The sequence below is a fragment of the Pyxicephalus adspersus genome, chromosome 4, assembly GCF_032062135.1.
Source record: "Pyxicephalus adspersus chromosome 4, UCB_Pads_2.0, whole genome shotgun sequence".
NCBI lineage: Eukaryota > Metazoa > Chordata > Amphibia > Anura > Pyxicephalidae > Pyxicephalus > Pyxicephalus adspersus.
In genome coordinates, this window is record NC_092861.1 from 115,782,215 (window position 1) to 115,798,947 (window position 16,733).

The 16,733-nt window shown below is 36.8% G+C and overlaps 1 protein-coding gene across 11 annotated transcripts in view; it reads right to left on the reverse strand.

The window, feature by feature from the left end:
* Nucleotides 1-16,733, reverse strand: part of ARID1B (AT-rich interaction domain 1B) — a 269,374-nt gene that overhangs the window by 72,239 nt on the left and 180,402 nt on the right. For all 11 annotated transcript variants that reach the window (XM_072409384.1, XM_072409390.1, XM_072409387.1 and 8 more), the window contains one exon: nucleotides 7,343-7,589. In XM_072409384.1, coding sequence (XP_072265485.1) covers nucleotides 7,343-7,589 — 247 coding nt within the window. The remainder of the gene's footprint in view (nucleotides 1-7,342; nucleotides 7,590-16,733) is intronic.

The following is a 16,733-nucleotide window of genomic DNA, read 5'->3' on the forward strand; positions in this document are numbered from 1 at the left end:
CATAAACCCACTATGTTAAGCTTGATTCTTCCTAAGCAGACAGAACTCCATAATTAGAGGAGAGGTCAGACATTTGATTTTGACAGGGTCATAGGTGGCTTTACCCAGCTTTTTTTGTCTCTCCCTCTGTATTAACCATTGTGTATGGCACTTCCCTTGCTTCAAACTCCCTAAGATCAACGCCTACTTGTAAAGCATATGTACTGTATAAATGTATAGTGTATTTTTGGGTTTTTTAAGCAGCAGACTATTCTTCCAATTCAGAAGCGACCCCATCAAATATTGGGAGAAACCAGCACATTCTGAGTGCAAAGGTTTAAAACCAAAATTGAATTTGTCCATAGCAAGTGTACCTGCCATAAGGCTTTATAAAAATGTATTCCATAATCCATTACACTCTGAGTGTCCTTTATGTTTGTTAAATGTTTTTATGGAAAACAAGGACTGTGTGCATATACATAATGTGCAAATTTAAGTTTAAAAACACAAAACATATAATATTTTTTCAATTTCAATACAATTGTTGTATTTATATACACGTTTTGTGTGTATGTAGTTGGGAAAAATAGAAAAAAAACATATCTAACAACAGTAAACAAATAGCAATTCCATGTTAGCAGAATACACTTCTGCTTAATATGTGTATATGCCTGAGGCACTGCTATCAACAAAAGCTGATGGGAGTCAAGGGGATGCAAAAAATGGATTCTGTTTGAAAATCCAGACATGCATACTTATTTAAAGCAGAAATAAAAGTATTGATTTTAAAGTACTTTAAAATGATCCAGCAATGGTTTACAACTGAAGACAGGCAACATTTGTTTACACATCAAAACATAGCAAAATCTTTGTGCCGTAAACTTAGCTTTAATTAGACAATGTAAAAAGCAATTAAGGTGTTTAGGTGCAATCAACTGAAACAACTGAATTTCAAAGAAAAGATGAAGAAAGTCTAGTTGGTCATGGTAATGACCAGTAGTAGACTGCTGGTTCACAAATGAGTGGTTAGAGACTTGTAGGGCAAAATTACAAGGATGGATTACAGCAAGATAATGGAAGATACAATAGGAAACTTAGTCTGTTAGACATAAATTAAGAACTGTGGGGACTAATCAAGTCAGCAGGTACAAAACTAGAAAAGGTATGCAAGAAGGTGCAAATTTAGGAGGAAAAATACAAATTACTGACTGTGATGCAGAAAGATCTAGAGATACTAATAACACCAGTATTTTCTAGAAAAAAAGTATTAGGCTGACATATGTAGGCATGATCCTACTATGACATCTGTGCTGATTAGTGACACTAATGACACTGCATTTAAAGCTCCTAAATGATTTACACGACTCAGTCAAAACACTAAAATCATGTGCCCAATGTTGTTTCAGTCCCCTTGTGCCACCAAAACAGCTTTGACCTGTTAATACATGAACTCAAAAAGTCTTCTGAAGTCATCTCGTGGTGTCTGGCAGCAAGACATAAGCAGAAGTCATTTTATCACATTGCCTCTAACACTCAGCCTTTTCCCCCTTTCTGCTGTCATCTCAAACCTAAGTAAATGATGAACACACATTTGCCCATCCACATGCCACCTTCTTCCATTGTTTAGTGGTCTAGTTTGGACACTCAATTGCCCATTGTAGGCACTAATGGTGGTGAACAGAGGTCAGTATACGCATTCTGATCTGTCTGCAGGGCAATGTGTGTTCTCTTATGACCATCATTAGTTTGTTCAGCAATTTGTGCTACAATAGCTCTTCAGTGGCATTAAACCAAATTGGCTACCCCTCCATGTATTATTGAGCCTTGAGCCAAGTTGTCTGTCTTTAGATTACTTTTGGTAAACACTAACTGTGGGGAACACCCTATGTTTTGGAGATGTACTGACCATGTTGTACTTTTCTTGCATCCAACACATCACCAAGACTGTATATTTATCCAATCACTGGACAAGTGCTATTGCAATGACAATCCTCATTATTCACCTTCTCTCAATGGTTTTATTATTTTGGCTGATTGGTGCATTATATATATAGCATGCACACAATCTATGTTTTACAAATAAGACATTAGAATCCACAGAGAGTTTATCTTTTACTGTCACTTGAAAGAATAATTCATAATCATTTTCAGGGACAATTCCAGAACTATTGATGTAAAGACAGACTGCTTGGCTCTTTGCTTGAGACATCCTGCCGCATATAGCGATCATTAGCTGACAGTCATTAGTAATCCAACATGGCAGATTACTAACGACCTCCTCAACGACATTGGAGGACCCCAGTACATTAGAGATCATCAGTTTGGGCAATAAAAATCCATAGTGTGTACTAAAACAAAACTATAATAAAACACATTTTTTCCTACTCACCCAAAACTCATTATCAAAAGTGAACCGAAAATCCAAAGTAAGCAATTCATACCCTCTTAGACAGCTGTCAGTGGAACAAGTGTCCCATGGGTATTTAATTTAGTCCTGTTCCAATGGCAAGTCATAATTTGTATATGACCTCATTTTTGACTAAAGTGACTGTGGTCACCAGGACAAATAGAGTATACTGCCCCAACCAACACATAGTTCTAACCTGCTTAATATTTGGGATCAGTGTTAATAGGTACAATGAAACAGATTTGGTAAAGAATTGGGTTTTTTTCTACACAAGGACCATTCTCAAATCATTAAAGTTCACATATGTGAATTTCCATGTACTCTGCAAAGGCAATTCTGATTTGTTGCCACAATAAACCCTCACTATTTTTTTCACTACACTGTTGCATTAGTAACCTTGTCAAGTTCCAAAAACAGTTATGCTGTTCTGAATGTCTTTGTGCCTCTATTATCAAGTTAAAGCATTCATTAATTTAGAACCCTCAGCAAGGTCAGTGAGAACATTCAATGGAATGCTTTTAATGAAGTTTCCTAGCACAAGCTTCTTGTCAGTTTCTTTTTTTTCTTTTTGGAAAGGAGAGTATCAACATTAACAATTGCTGGTTACACCATTTATGAAACATGCAGATGTGGATTATTAAAGATTAATGCATTTCGGGATTGATGTCGGCATTCCGTTTGTCTCACGCCGAAACTAATTCTGTTCTTCATTAGTCAACGACAAATCACATCATGGGGATGCAGCACAGATATCAAAGGTGCAAACACGGGTGGAGAATAAGTGATGAAAATGGTTACTAAGCTACTTTACACAGATAATTACCTAACACGGAGTCATTTATAAAGTGTCACAAAACCAAAAGAAAACCCCCCAAAAGTACAATCTGTAAGTATTTTGGGAGAATGTGATAAATAATGCTTAGACAAGTTCCTTTGCAATTTCTACTGTTAAATTAGCCTGTATTGTAAAAACACGACATAAAATAACATCCAATGCTTGGCTAAAAATAACATCCAATGCTTGGTGTTATCGCCACAGAGGAAATAAATGTCATCAGGAAAAGACATTCAAAGTGTACCTGACCAGTCTGTAGCTACACAAAGTCTGGATGTCCTTTTTTAATGGTAGGTATGTGTATGTTCTCCTGTCGTAGCACTGTGAACAAACTTTTTCTTTGTTTCTCAGTAGTCCCATTCACAGTCACAGTCAACGGTGCCTCTTTCTGTGTAATTACATAGACTGCCACTCATTCACTCACCTTTCAAAGCTGGCAAGGAGCCAGACTTAAATAAAGAATTAATCATATAAAGCCTGCAGGAGCTGTAAACTATTGCAAATCTCCTGCAGAAAGTATATGGTCAATTCTTTAATTGTTTACATTTAGCTACTTGCCAGTAAGGTCCTGATTGATAGCATGGGTCAGTCTTTCTGAATCCTTTTACTCCTGAGGAAACTTTAAAATAAATTTTCAGGTCTAGGAGAACCCCTTGCTAAAACAATTTATTTAGGATCACTGGGAAAGCTTCCTAAATTGGGGGCCAGAGGAAAAATTCATCCTCTTACAGTGGTAGCTAGAATATCATCTTTATGGATAAGAAAAAAAATTATTACAGTTGTGCAACTGGTTATATCAAGTGGTGTTAGCCCCACAGCATTAGGCATCATTAAATTGGGGATGAATCAGTGGCAGTCCAAGGAACCCCTAACAACATTCAAAAAAACCTTGAGGTTCCACAGAAACCTGATTGAGAATGGCTAGTGTAGGTAATTACACAGGAGAAGATGGGGCAGGTTCAGAGCTAGCTCCTGTGAAAAAGACAGACATGCCGATTTCAGGGTTTCTTGAAAGACCCTAAATGTACAGTAAACAATAGTGGCATCACCAAATTTCACTCCAGATCTCCTAGTCTGTCAGAAACCGATATTGGGGATTATTGTGCCAACTACAATGGAGGAAGGCACTATGGGGGTGTACTAGTGGGGAGAGCTGGTGAGTATCAGGGAGACTTAAGCTGATCCCTTTTACATAAACACTGTGGGCCTGATTTTATAATGCTCTCCAAGGCTGGAGACAATATACTTTCATCAGTGAAGCTGGGTGATCCAACACACCTGGAATTGATCTGGTCCAGAATTGAAAACATTTGCTAACAAATAGCAAATGTCTTTTTAATAATCCATTCCATTGTGGATCATCCAGCTTCACTGATTAAAGTGTATCTTCTCCAGCCTTATAAATAGGGCTCTGTGACTTTGCTTTAACTGGGAAATATGACGGTGTCTTTTCAACCAAAGCTTGTTTAAAGTAAACCTGAACTCCGATTCAGATGTGCTGTATTATAGTAACATATACAAACATTAATTGTGCTTGAGCAGTACCCTGAGAAAGAACATTTTGTCGGAACTTGTGATGAAAAATATCAGTGCACTTCTATGTGAGTACACCTACAAAACTCATGAACCTACAGCCGCAAATCTGTATTTCTACAGTGACCTTTAGGCTACCGTGGCTTCTAAATGCTGGCTTCAAGAGATTCACATTTAGCATTGTCACTGTTGTGCTGATAGATGTATGTATGCATAGGTATGAACTTGCACACACAGCCTGTGCTTTTCAGTACAGGAATGGAGCCTGTACAACTCTGCAAAACTGAAAGTAAAGCTGGAATTCGATTTTAAGCCTTTGACTTTTAACCTTGAGTAAGTCCCGTGACTGTTTCCCTCAAAGTAACTATACTGTAAATGTAACTGCATTATTAAATAGCAATGCAGAAAGACCACTATTATTTTAGCTGTGTTTGTTCCAAGAGGATCAAACAATTGTGTTTTGAATAATGATTGTCTACAACAATGTTTTTAAGTGAACAAGTGCCAGAGCAGTATAAAATATGAGATTGGCTTTACATGGGATGATGCTTTGCTCTTCTCTCTCTCTAACAAATTCCACCGAACCTGGCAGTGTGAGCTGACACAGCACATCATCAAAATGCACAGTTTCTGCCAAACAACGTAGCAAATGCTAATTTCATTTGTCTTGCTTCGCATGCCAAATTGTACCAGTTTACTAACAAAGCAAAAATGTAAATAGGGGAAAAAAACTGTTTCAAGGCTCAGATTTCTTTTTTGTTTTCTTTCAGTATTTTTTCTGAGTTGGGTTTAGTCTTTAGTCAGCATTTTTCCTAGCTAGTGGTAGCAGAAATGTAATCTCCAATAAATATTAAAGAGGGGTACAGGGTCAATGGACAAGAAGAAGGGCACCAAAAGGGATATTTGGAAATGCTTTTCTGCACACCTCAAAATTGCTGCGGGGGATTTATACACACACCTTGCAAGTGCTGAGATAGGGCTCTTTTTCCCTTTAGAATTTCCATAATTATTTATGTTATAGAATCAATAAGATGCTGGAGAAATTCCTAAGGAATTTTTGTCCATATTGACATGATAACATTTGCTGCAGATATGATGAATATCTAGTTCCACAATGTCTCAAAAGTGCTATTGGACGGAGATCTGGAGACTGTGGAGAACATTTAAATACACTGATCTCATTGTCATATTAAATTCTGTTTGAGATGATTTTAGTTTTTTGACATGGCACATTATCATGCTGGTCTGCAACAGTACTAAGGTAGGCTATGGCCTTTAAACAATGCTTAGTTGGTATTAAGGAGCCCAAAGTGAGGCAATAAAATACACTGTTACATTACCATTGGAGCACCATCAGCAGCCTGAACCACTGGTACAAGGCAGAATGATTCCATTCTTTCATGTTGCTGATGCCAAATTCTAATCCTACCATCTAAATGTTGCAGAATAAATTGAGACTCATCAGACCAGGCAATTGTCTCAAAATTTTGGTGATCTTGTGCAGATTGTAGACTCGCCGTTCCTAGCTGACAGAATGGCATCCGGTGTGGTCTCCTGCTGATATATCTGCTTCAGGGTTTGACATGTTGTGTGTTCAGAGATGCTCTTTTGCATGGCTGTAAGTTGGTACTGTTGCTTTTATGTCAGCTCTAGCCAATCTGGTCATTTTCCTCTGACCAACAATTTACAGAGGGTCATGCCTGAAAATCCCAGCAAATCAGAAGTTTTGGAAATACTTGGACCAACAACTATTCCACAATTAAGGTCACATAAGACACATTTTCCCCATTCTGAACTCGACACAAAGAGTGAAATACACAGATAAAATACATACAAACAATGCTCTGCCTGTCAAATGATTTGTATTTCTGTCCATTTATTTACAACTCTGCAGTACAGGGTAGAAGATCTAAAGATTTTTAAACTAAGTTTTCTGAAATATATACCACACATGAGCGTTCCTTTCACCTTTTATTTTTCTAGGATAAAAGGCAGAGTCAAAGATAACCAGTGAGTGCTGACTACTGGAGTCCCTAGGAGATATAAGCCCGAAAAATAAAAAAATAAAAATAACCAGCCCGAAAAGATTCACTTAAAACCTGAAGAAAACCATTTGGGTGCACTTACCCTGTAAAGGTCACTTACTCTAGAATTGACTCTGGATTGGTACTATAGTACAGGAATTAGACAATTTAGACTACTAAAGAGTTGCACAGAACATCCATATCAATGGTGTGGATTTGATTACGGTAATATTAGTGCCAAACATTACTACATATGTGTGCTTTTTATTTCTAAACTTTAATAAGACAACAAGAAGAGCAGTTCCAGGGCATCAGAGAGCATTGCTTGATCCTTATAGGCAGTGATTTATTCAGCCCTCTGAAACTGAAACAAGGACAAGTTAACAACCCCATGACAGGGGACAATTTATGAACTGAAAGGTACAGCAGCACAAATAAATATGATAGGATGGTACCAACAGTAGAGCAGAGCTGTGTCAAAACTGAAACAAATCCCAAAAATTGTTAGGATTTGCCCCTGCTCTTCCAATCACAGGTCTCCTTTAATGTTGCTTATGTACTCACCAGGAATACTAGCAGGAGATATTGGACCTGATCTGGACTGGTTGCTCCCAACTGGTGAGCCCACAGGTGATGGTGATGGACCACCACCCTGGATGCTTGGTAGATGTGGTGATGCATGAGGAGAAAAGGGTGACTGTGCGGGATTGCTTTGCTCCCCCTGGCTGCTTGTAGAACCGGAGGCACTCACAGCAGAACTTAATGTTGCTTCAGTTCCAGTTGGCAAGTCATCAATAGAACCAGATAAATCCTGTGAGACAAGCAAGAAGCTAACAGTTAGACAGAGCCAACATCAAGTCATAAAGCAATAAATACATATAGACAATTTTACAGACATTACATGTACATAGTTCTATATGTCCACAAATCCTAATATTAATCAGTGTACAAAAAAGATAAATTTGGCAATATACTTTCAAAACTGATAAAATACACAGCATTTTACCTACCACAGAGAGCAATTTATATGAATCCCTGTCCCCCAAAGCAGCTTACAATAGGCTGCTTTACACATACAGTAAACCCTATTTGGGTAATAGCTAAATAACCTACTAGTATATTTTTGGGTTGTAGGAGGAAACACATGCAATAAAGGGAGAACATGAGCTGCATAATTTTGGTACTGCCTCTGTTTGCTTGACTGCTGGAAACAAAGTCAGCTGAAGGCACAGCAAGATATCCCTATGTCAGAGCTTCCATCATGTCACCCCATGTTATGTAAGAAAAAAGAAACTGCACGTAATAGGTACTTTTTGGTACTGTCTGCGCCAGATAACCATGTCTCAGAATGGATAATTTCACTTTATAGGTTAGTTTAGGGATTAGGTTGCCTTAACAATAAATCCAGGTGTAGGAGGTTTAGTTTACCTGAATTTAAAGAGCTGGGTATTTTTTTTTTTTTTTTGGATGCAAAGGGGTAATTTACAATGCACAGTGAAGTAGGGCTGTTAGAGTAGCAGGAATATTAGAGCAAAAAAAAAAATGTTACAGTACTTTGTATTCTGAAGGCTTTACAAATCCTCTTTCTGCTAATCCCCTGGGGACATGTGCTGGAGTGAGTGACAGGTCTCAAGCACTTTCTTAAGTTCATGCCTTCCAGGGATTTGTTCTCACAAACCTGATGTAACTCATTCATAAAAGCAAAGGAGGTCACGTGAAGCCACAGTGTGTAAGGCTTAAAATATATTATGTGGAGGAAAGAGGAGGAGGGATGGAGGGCAGGCGGCAGGCAGTCTCAAGTTCCACAACATGGCTTGACCTAGGGTAACCTTTGAAATGTGATTATTCAAACAGTAAGAGGGGGATTTCCTTGAAGGAGATTTACCATGGTGAAAACACTCTCCCTCAAATAACCTGACAATGCAGGATGAATAAAAGATGACTTGCCAAAAACAAGACTGGGAAGGATGTGATTACTCCTAAGTAATAACTGAACACAAATCAAGAGTACACAGAGCCAGCTATGGGGCTGCAAAAGATTCTTACAGTGTGCTAGAGGGCTAAAATCCATGTGAGCTTATCTGACAGCTTTGACAAGCTGATGTACAAAATTGCCAATGTTTTTTACTCTGCTTGGAAGCATTTACCTATTTTTCATTGGCACACTTGGACATGAGAGCCTATTTCTCTAATGATGCATGGATAAACGTAAGAGAATAACAATTTGAAAAACTATTCCACGCAATAGAAATACATTTTTTACAGTACTTGTACTGTCCATTTAGTTCCTGTTATCTCATAATTATACCATACAAGGAATCCAATATACTTTTCACTCCAGCATCCGACCAGTATATCATTTTGATGCTTCTTTGCATTGAAACTTTTATGTATCTACATTCAGGGATACTGACATCTTAGCTATTAATTATGTAATTGAAAGGGCAAAAAATGAGTAACTGTTTAATGTTTCATCACTTGCTGGAAGAACTGTTTAATAGTTAAATAAACCATCAACTTAACCTTCAAAACTAATAAGGTTCTACAACCTACATAGATTTATACAAGAAAATAAAAATACAAAAATACGTGACACTAGAGCATGTGTGGTTCACATACATCTAGATCAGCACACACTTCACATAGATCATAGTATCTGCTATAGTAAAAATAGAAAAAAGTTTTCATTGTTGGTAACAACACTGGGGACAGACATTGAACTGCATTTTTTGGGCACGACAAATTTTTCATATATAAGCTGTTTGAATATGGAGTTTGACTTATCCAGGCAAAACAGGTTGGCTTGGATGAGCATCTAGAGTCATCCCAAACTGTGGTCACGCTGCACTGAACTGCACACATGGGTAACTATAGGGCTCATAGGACTTTGAAACTAAATCAGTATATCTTCAAATACCTTGTACACACAACCACATATAGTAAAGCTCTGTATATGCTATTTATAATATAAATAAAAATATATTTTTAAATGTGCATGATAAAGCATGGATTTTTAGCTCTTTGATGAACACTTCAGTGACCAACTCGGTGAACAATAAGGGTTGCAAGAAGCACTAAAAGGCTAGAAAAGTTTGGCCTTAGGGAATATTGTGACCCTCTTATGGTAAGGATGGGGGAGGAGGACTGTGGCAAATGCCTTCCTAACCCACAGCTTAGTTCCCTGCCAACAAAGATTTTCAACAATATCTGCAACAGTGCTAAGCTATGCTATATTTAAATAAGATCTTTATCTGAGGACTTAGCACATGAACTCTGACAAAGCAGAGCACTGAAGCCTCTCTAATGCCACACATTTTTAGAAACCTTTCAAGTATTTTATGGAGACCTATTTATGCCCTTTCACATATAGTCTATAGAAAACCTCCAATCCCCAAATTATCTTGCCTGTAAGAGCAGTTTTAATATCATCATAATCATGTATTTGGCAAGTAGTTATTTTTTCAAATGTAAAAATATAACTTGTTGACAAATAGTAAGGTATTTTGTGTAATTTTCCCTTGATTCAAATTCCAAATCATAGCAGTGGGTGAATGTAAAACACATCCAAATGTAATACCCAATAAACAAAGGAGAAAATGATACTGTGGTAACATTAAAAATTAGAGATCAACTTGGGGTTCTATTAACTGTAAAAAAAACACTCTGCCAGCAGCTTTGTGTTTTATATGTTTATGCGACTTCCTTGTGACCTTTAACATTTTAACTTTTATTTTGCACAAGCTGTGAGAGGGTACAGGATGCCTAATCATTTGAAAAAAAGTTCACCCTGCTCTACAGAGCCATGCCATTTTGGTTCTACTTCACAATATTTACGTATGTAAATTGTATAGACATTATCATGCCGGCTTATATCCATGCACACCCTAGTTCACAGCCATTTAGATTCTTAATGACAGCAGTTCTGTGCCGTTCCAAGCATCGAGCTTAGTTAACTAAGGCACTCAGTAACTAATACCACTCTGGAGGACAATTTAGTCAGCAGGGCATCAGTTCATTCTTCTTTTGCAAGTACAATCAGATATATGATGTCAGCTCATGAAATGAGAGACATAACTAGGCCATATGCAGACCGTTAAGCAAAAGAAAATGTATATCAAAGTAAAAGATATTGTGACAAAATCTAAATAGCAATATAGTATATTTGTAATATCTGCCTTACAAGTAACAGAAAACCCAAAGTTGTAAGTCAGACACAAATAGGAGACAGGTGTACGAGTCTATTGAGCAAAATAATCATTCAGAAAATGGCTTTGGTATTATACATGGTAATTAAAAATAGCCATGGGCAACAATGAAATGCTCATAAATTAAAAGACCAATTTAACCAAAATAGGCAGTTTATGGTAGATTGAAGAGTTAACCACCATTTCTTTTTCAACTCTTTTGTATGAGAGATCCTTTTGTTTTCTTATGATCTGAACACTGTCTCGTGCCATTGCATAGTTCCTGACTGTTACTTATTAGAAAGAACTGTGCTTTTTAGGAACCCAATCTCTTTGCCCCCTCATTTATCATTTTTTTTTGTGTAGATCTATATTAAAAATTTACCTTTTTAACAACAAAAACTTTTGTTCTGCCCTAAACATTTCATAGAAATGCTAACATTTTTAAAATAGCAATTACAAAAGAGAAATGAGCACTAAAGATATACAAATTTTAGGATTTAACCCTTTATATATCACTTCTTTTTGGTCTGCGTAACTATAGGTAGGGCAGGGGATTGTTCTTTGTATACTTTAAACTAAAATATGTTATTTTTTCCCATCTGAAAATGTGGAAGGCATACCATCAGAAAAGGTTTGACGGATTGTATTTATTACTATTAAAGGGAATGCAAAAAGAGGTGACATAGCATCAAAATTTTATGGAGACATTACCTCCAGGCTTTACCTCTAACTAAAATATTACTTTCAGGTAGACTAAAGCTACGTACACACGTCCAATGGTTCTCGCCTGATAATTGGCTCAGGGCTGATATCAAACGAGAATCTGGAGTATGTACAGCGCCCATCGTCCATCGCCCCAATGACTGCCCAGGCAGATCTGCGGGCGATGGACAACCAATGATCCTAATGCAAGGGAAGGGAAAGAGCGCACAGCTGGGTGGGGCTCCATTGTTCTCCCCCTCTCCATAGAGCAGAACGGTGCTGTATGTATGGTACTGGTTCATGCATCGTGCAGTGCTTAGTCGTTGGAAAAGATGGTGAAAGATTCTTTGCAACGACTCTAATTGCACATGTGTATGCAGCCTAACTCTTTAAAAGCCTAATTACATCTATGGGAAATGCTGGGGTCATGTGGTGTAAATCAGCCCACTATAGTGCATTGTCCTGCTGTGCAGCATGGCGCAGCATGCTGGAGAAGATGCAGTGGGGTCCTATTCACGACACACAGAAAGACTGTTCATATTGTGCTTCTAATAAACACAATGAATAGCTATGCATGGCAGCAAGTTGCACTGAAATTTACTCCATTAAGGATGAATAGCAATGCAGCACACGAATGTATGTGTTCAGGGGCAATTACAAAACCACATCTGCAGTCGAGGAGTCTATAAACAAAAAAACATTTGATGGTCGAGTTATTATTACACAATATGTACTTTAATTACTTTAATACTCCATCAATAATGAGCTGTAGGATGCAGCAATACTGCATGCATTGCCAATGCAATTCCTCATCTATTTTTTTTTTTTTTTTAGAGAAGCCACTGGTCCTCTACACATGATTTTTCTGAACAGCTTTCTAAGTAAGGTTAAAAGGTCACTGACTGTATCAGTGTCACTGGGACAATGAATAATGCTGAGGGCGCAATAAAACGCAGAGATTATTTGTAGTGTCAGTACATCAGATTCATAATCCTCCTGCCACAGGAGATTATAAATAGCATGGAAGTTAACCTGCCCTAAACTGGGAATCGGGAAATGCCACAGAATGGCACAGATAAGAATTCTGTACAGTTATATTTCCTATGACTAATCAAAAACTATTGTTACTTCGACTATAAAAGAAAGCACTGACAAGTGAAAGCTTCAAGAACGTCAAGAAGATACATACACACACACATATTTATATATATATATATATATATATATATACACACACAATAATACAATTTTGGTATAGCCTTTCTCCATTGGGAGCTATAGGGCTGCAAAAGAAGTAATGGGGCTGCAGAAGAAATATAGGTTGTTCACTTAGCAAACTGAATCATCACCTTTGAAAGGATATGTCACTTAGCTTAGTTAATTAGATGACATTTTATTGACTTTACCCATCCAACTGTGTGAAAAGAAAAATTCTGATTTTGTAGATTCACTTGCATGTGATTGGGTAAATTTTCACCATGTTTATTTAGGTATTTCTCTTCTTCCTGTAGACTATCCCTGGCCATCTTGAATGGCCAGACCGAAATGGTGCAACTCCCGCATTAGAGTTCATTCTTAGCACTTGCACAGGTTTGCCTAAAATACAGGCAACCTAAGGTTGGAGGTATTATTGCAGAAAGTAAAATATCCTTTACAAGGTGTATACTTACCTTGGTGGGTGAACCTAATCTGTCTGCAGCTTTTCTTTCACTGTCTCCTCACCAATCCAAGGGTTAAGACATAACATTAGTGTATGACTAAATGGTGTCATCCCCTTGACCCTGCTGTTTGATGGGGCTGTATAATCCCAGAGAATGATAGACAGAATTACACACTCTTTTGCAAGTAATAAAGATCCTGTATAATCATTTTATCCCTGTATTTAGCCATTTTCCTGGAGTTTAGCTTTACAATCATGCAAGTCAAGATGCTAACTATTGTGTCGAAGAATTCAAGTGTGAATAACTATTTCTAATAAGTATTCAACATTTTTGCCTTACTTGTACTTTCTGCAAATGAAGCTGCACTTGAGGTCATAAAAAAGGAAGCAACCAATAGTTTAGGCTAATTTTGCCTTTGCTATTGTGAAAACGACACAGCTAAAGCACTAAACAGATTTGAAAACAGATGCAAAATGTTCCTGCCGATCCTTAATGGAATGGGTAAAGTGACAAAATAAATGAAAAAAACGGGTCTGGCACTGAAGCAAAGAAAAAAAATGCTAAATAGAATATGTTTAACGGCATTAGATCATTCACTGGCAGATTATAGCGGGAATTACAAAAACATTGCTATTTGGCAGCCTCCATGCACGACTGCCCTGGGAGTAATCCGGCGTGTGCATTGAATCAGATCACCGTCAGAGTCAAGAGCACAGGTCTTTTCAAATGAAGGTTGAAACTAATAATAAGCCTTGTGAAGATTAATAAACAGGCACTAATAGCTATCGCCAGTCACTGGCAGACAGTTCAAAGAAAAACCACCAGGATCCTAGAACCACCTCTTTTATTACTGTCTTTGTCCTTTCACTATTGCTTCTTCATGAATGGCCTAATAAATTCATGTAATGAATGAATGATTATTCTTGCATTCTGTGTCATGTGAATGCTTTTTCTTCAAAGTGTTTATCTCTTCATCTTTAAAGCAGCAAAAATTATAGTGTGCACTATATGACAGGGACCGATTATGTCTGCAAATTCCTAGAGTAGAAGACACAGGAAGAAAGGCAAATGATCCTCTTTTTGTCCCTGAATCTATTATAGCTACAATAATGTAAAACTATATTATATATGCATTAAAGTTTTACATATATGCTCTGGATTATTACACACATACAATCTAATTCAAATGCATGTGCATATATATATTTAGAGAGGTTGAACTGCACCCACCAAAACATCATTATTTTTGCCAAAAAAAAAGGGTTATAACTTCTGTTTTTCTCCTGGGTGGAAGACCTCAAGTTCCAGACCCTGGCTGGTTAAATACGCATATGAAATCTTAATTTTTTAATGTATTTACTCTTTATTCATCAAACAATCTTGTATGTACACCTATTACAAAAAACATTTTGCCATTCTTCCTATCATTTTTGAAGGAAATTCGATCACATGCCTTTTGAAGGAACAACTGATTGGGAGGTTTTTATATGACCTTACACTGAAAAGTTTGAGGTTTAAGAACTGGCTTTTGTATTGGCTAGTACAATAAAGCCAAATACCATATCCTTGTAGCTCCTGCATATCCTTGTAGCTCCTGTGGGCAATGAGTAATCACTGATATATGGACGCTCCCAGAAATGTCAAAATGTGTGTGAAGTATACATGATTCTTTAACTGTTTATTCACACAGTCAAAACAATAATAGAATCATGATTGTCCTTTCCTATGTATTACCAACATATAAATGTTTAATTTGGTGACAGGCTGTCCAAGCAGGGGTGCAGTTTGATCAAATTGCAAACAGTGACTGTTTTAAGCAAACATCTCTTTTGCTGTAAAATTTATATTAAAGTGAATTATGTCAGTTCCAGGCTTGCCAGCTCATCCTTTTTACTGACACACATGAGTTATACTGGTTTTGTGATGAAATAAATGCAATAAAGCACTGAGTAAGCCTAATTGAAGCTAAGCTCTAGGCAAACAAATACACATCAGGAATACTATATATATATACTGTCTCAAAAAATGATTTGTTACTGTGTTCAGAATGTCTTGTGATCTAGGCCCAATCTGAGCCAGATATTTATTCTAGCAGTATTTGTACATAACAGCATTAAATTCTGTTGTTTGTACTTATATTACAATATAAGTATGTTGCTTTGCTATAATTGATATGTGTCATTAAAGCAATATGTGTGAGATCCTTGCCAGCTATTTTATGTCTAAACTAAGCACAGGTGGCAGATGTGTTTCCTTGGTAAAACTGGTAAAAAAAAGGCAACAGGACTACCAAAAATCACCTAGTATACACCAAATGTGCTTGATTAGGGAGTTAATATCAATAATGAATGTTTTCAGGTCTAACTTAATTTCTGTAGCACCCAATTCAGTTGACTTGACAGGCAAGAAAAAACTTTCCCCAATGAATTGTGTTGTTGGGAAGAGTTTCATTTGAATCGATGTATTTATTTTTATGTCCTAACATTTTGCATATGTTGCCAGTTTATATTTTCTTACACATACATGCATGTAATTATAGCATAGTTGATGGAAATTTATTTTGCATTAAAATGAGAATTTAGAAAATGTAAGCAGGAAATTAATATGGACAGAAACACCTACCTAATAAAATCTTGTGTTAGCTAAGATATAATGAATTAATAAAACTGGTATAATCATATTGTATCAGATTTCAAGCTTAAAAGTTCTTCCTTTAGCATTAATTAGCCCTTGGCCATTCCCAGGCAAAACAAGCAGTCATTTGAAATCTATGCCCCTTGTAGATTATCTTTATAGTAGAATTATTGCATACCAAAACTTGGCAATCGTTTGAAATACCTAGATAGATAGCTAGATTCATAGACATTTAAGATTTTGAGAGCACTTTTATCCTGGCATGATAAAACCATACAAATCAATGGAAAAGAAAACACTGGAACCTCCAAAAACAGGGCACTAGAATACTCCCCTGGAGGATCTTATTGGCACCTATGCAGTGACACCTGATTCCAATTTCATGGATTTAAGGTGGTGGTAAATGTCAGGGGTGTATTTATTTTTCCAACATGATAAGCCTGAATTTTTGTTTATTTACATTTGTAGAATGAATATACTGTGCCGATTTTACATGTACTGCTTGAATGAAGATCAAATCTGTGCTTGTTCAAACGCTTCAATGAGGTGTAATATTTTTTCACATGACTGTAATATTTATAATTTTACATCCTTTTTTGCCTCTAGCACTTACATATTCAACCCAACTGAATAGTAAAAAAAAACAAAAAAACCTTGTGATATGAGATATTAGGTTCTGTTTAAGGTGGCCATCAAAATATTTGAATATTGCCTTGTACGGCAATATATCTGTCATAAAAACAGTGCAAGTTTCAGTAAATGGGCACAATC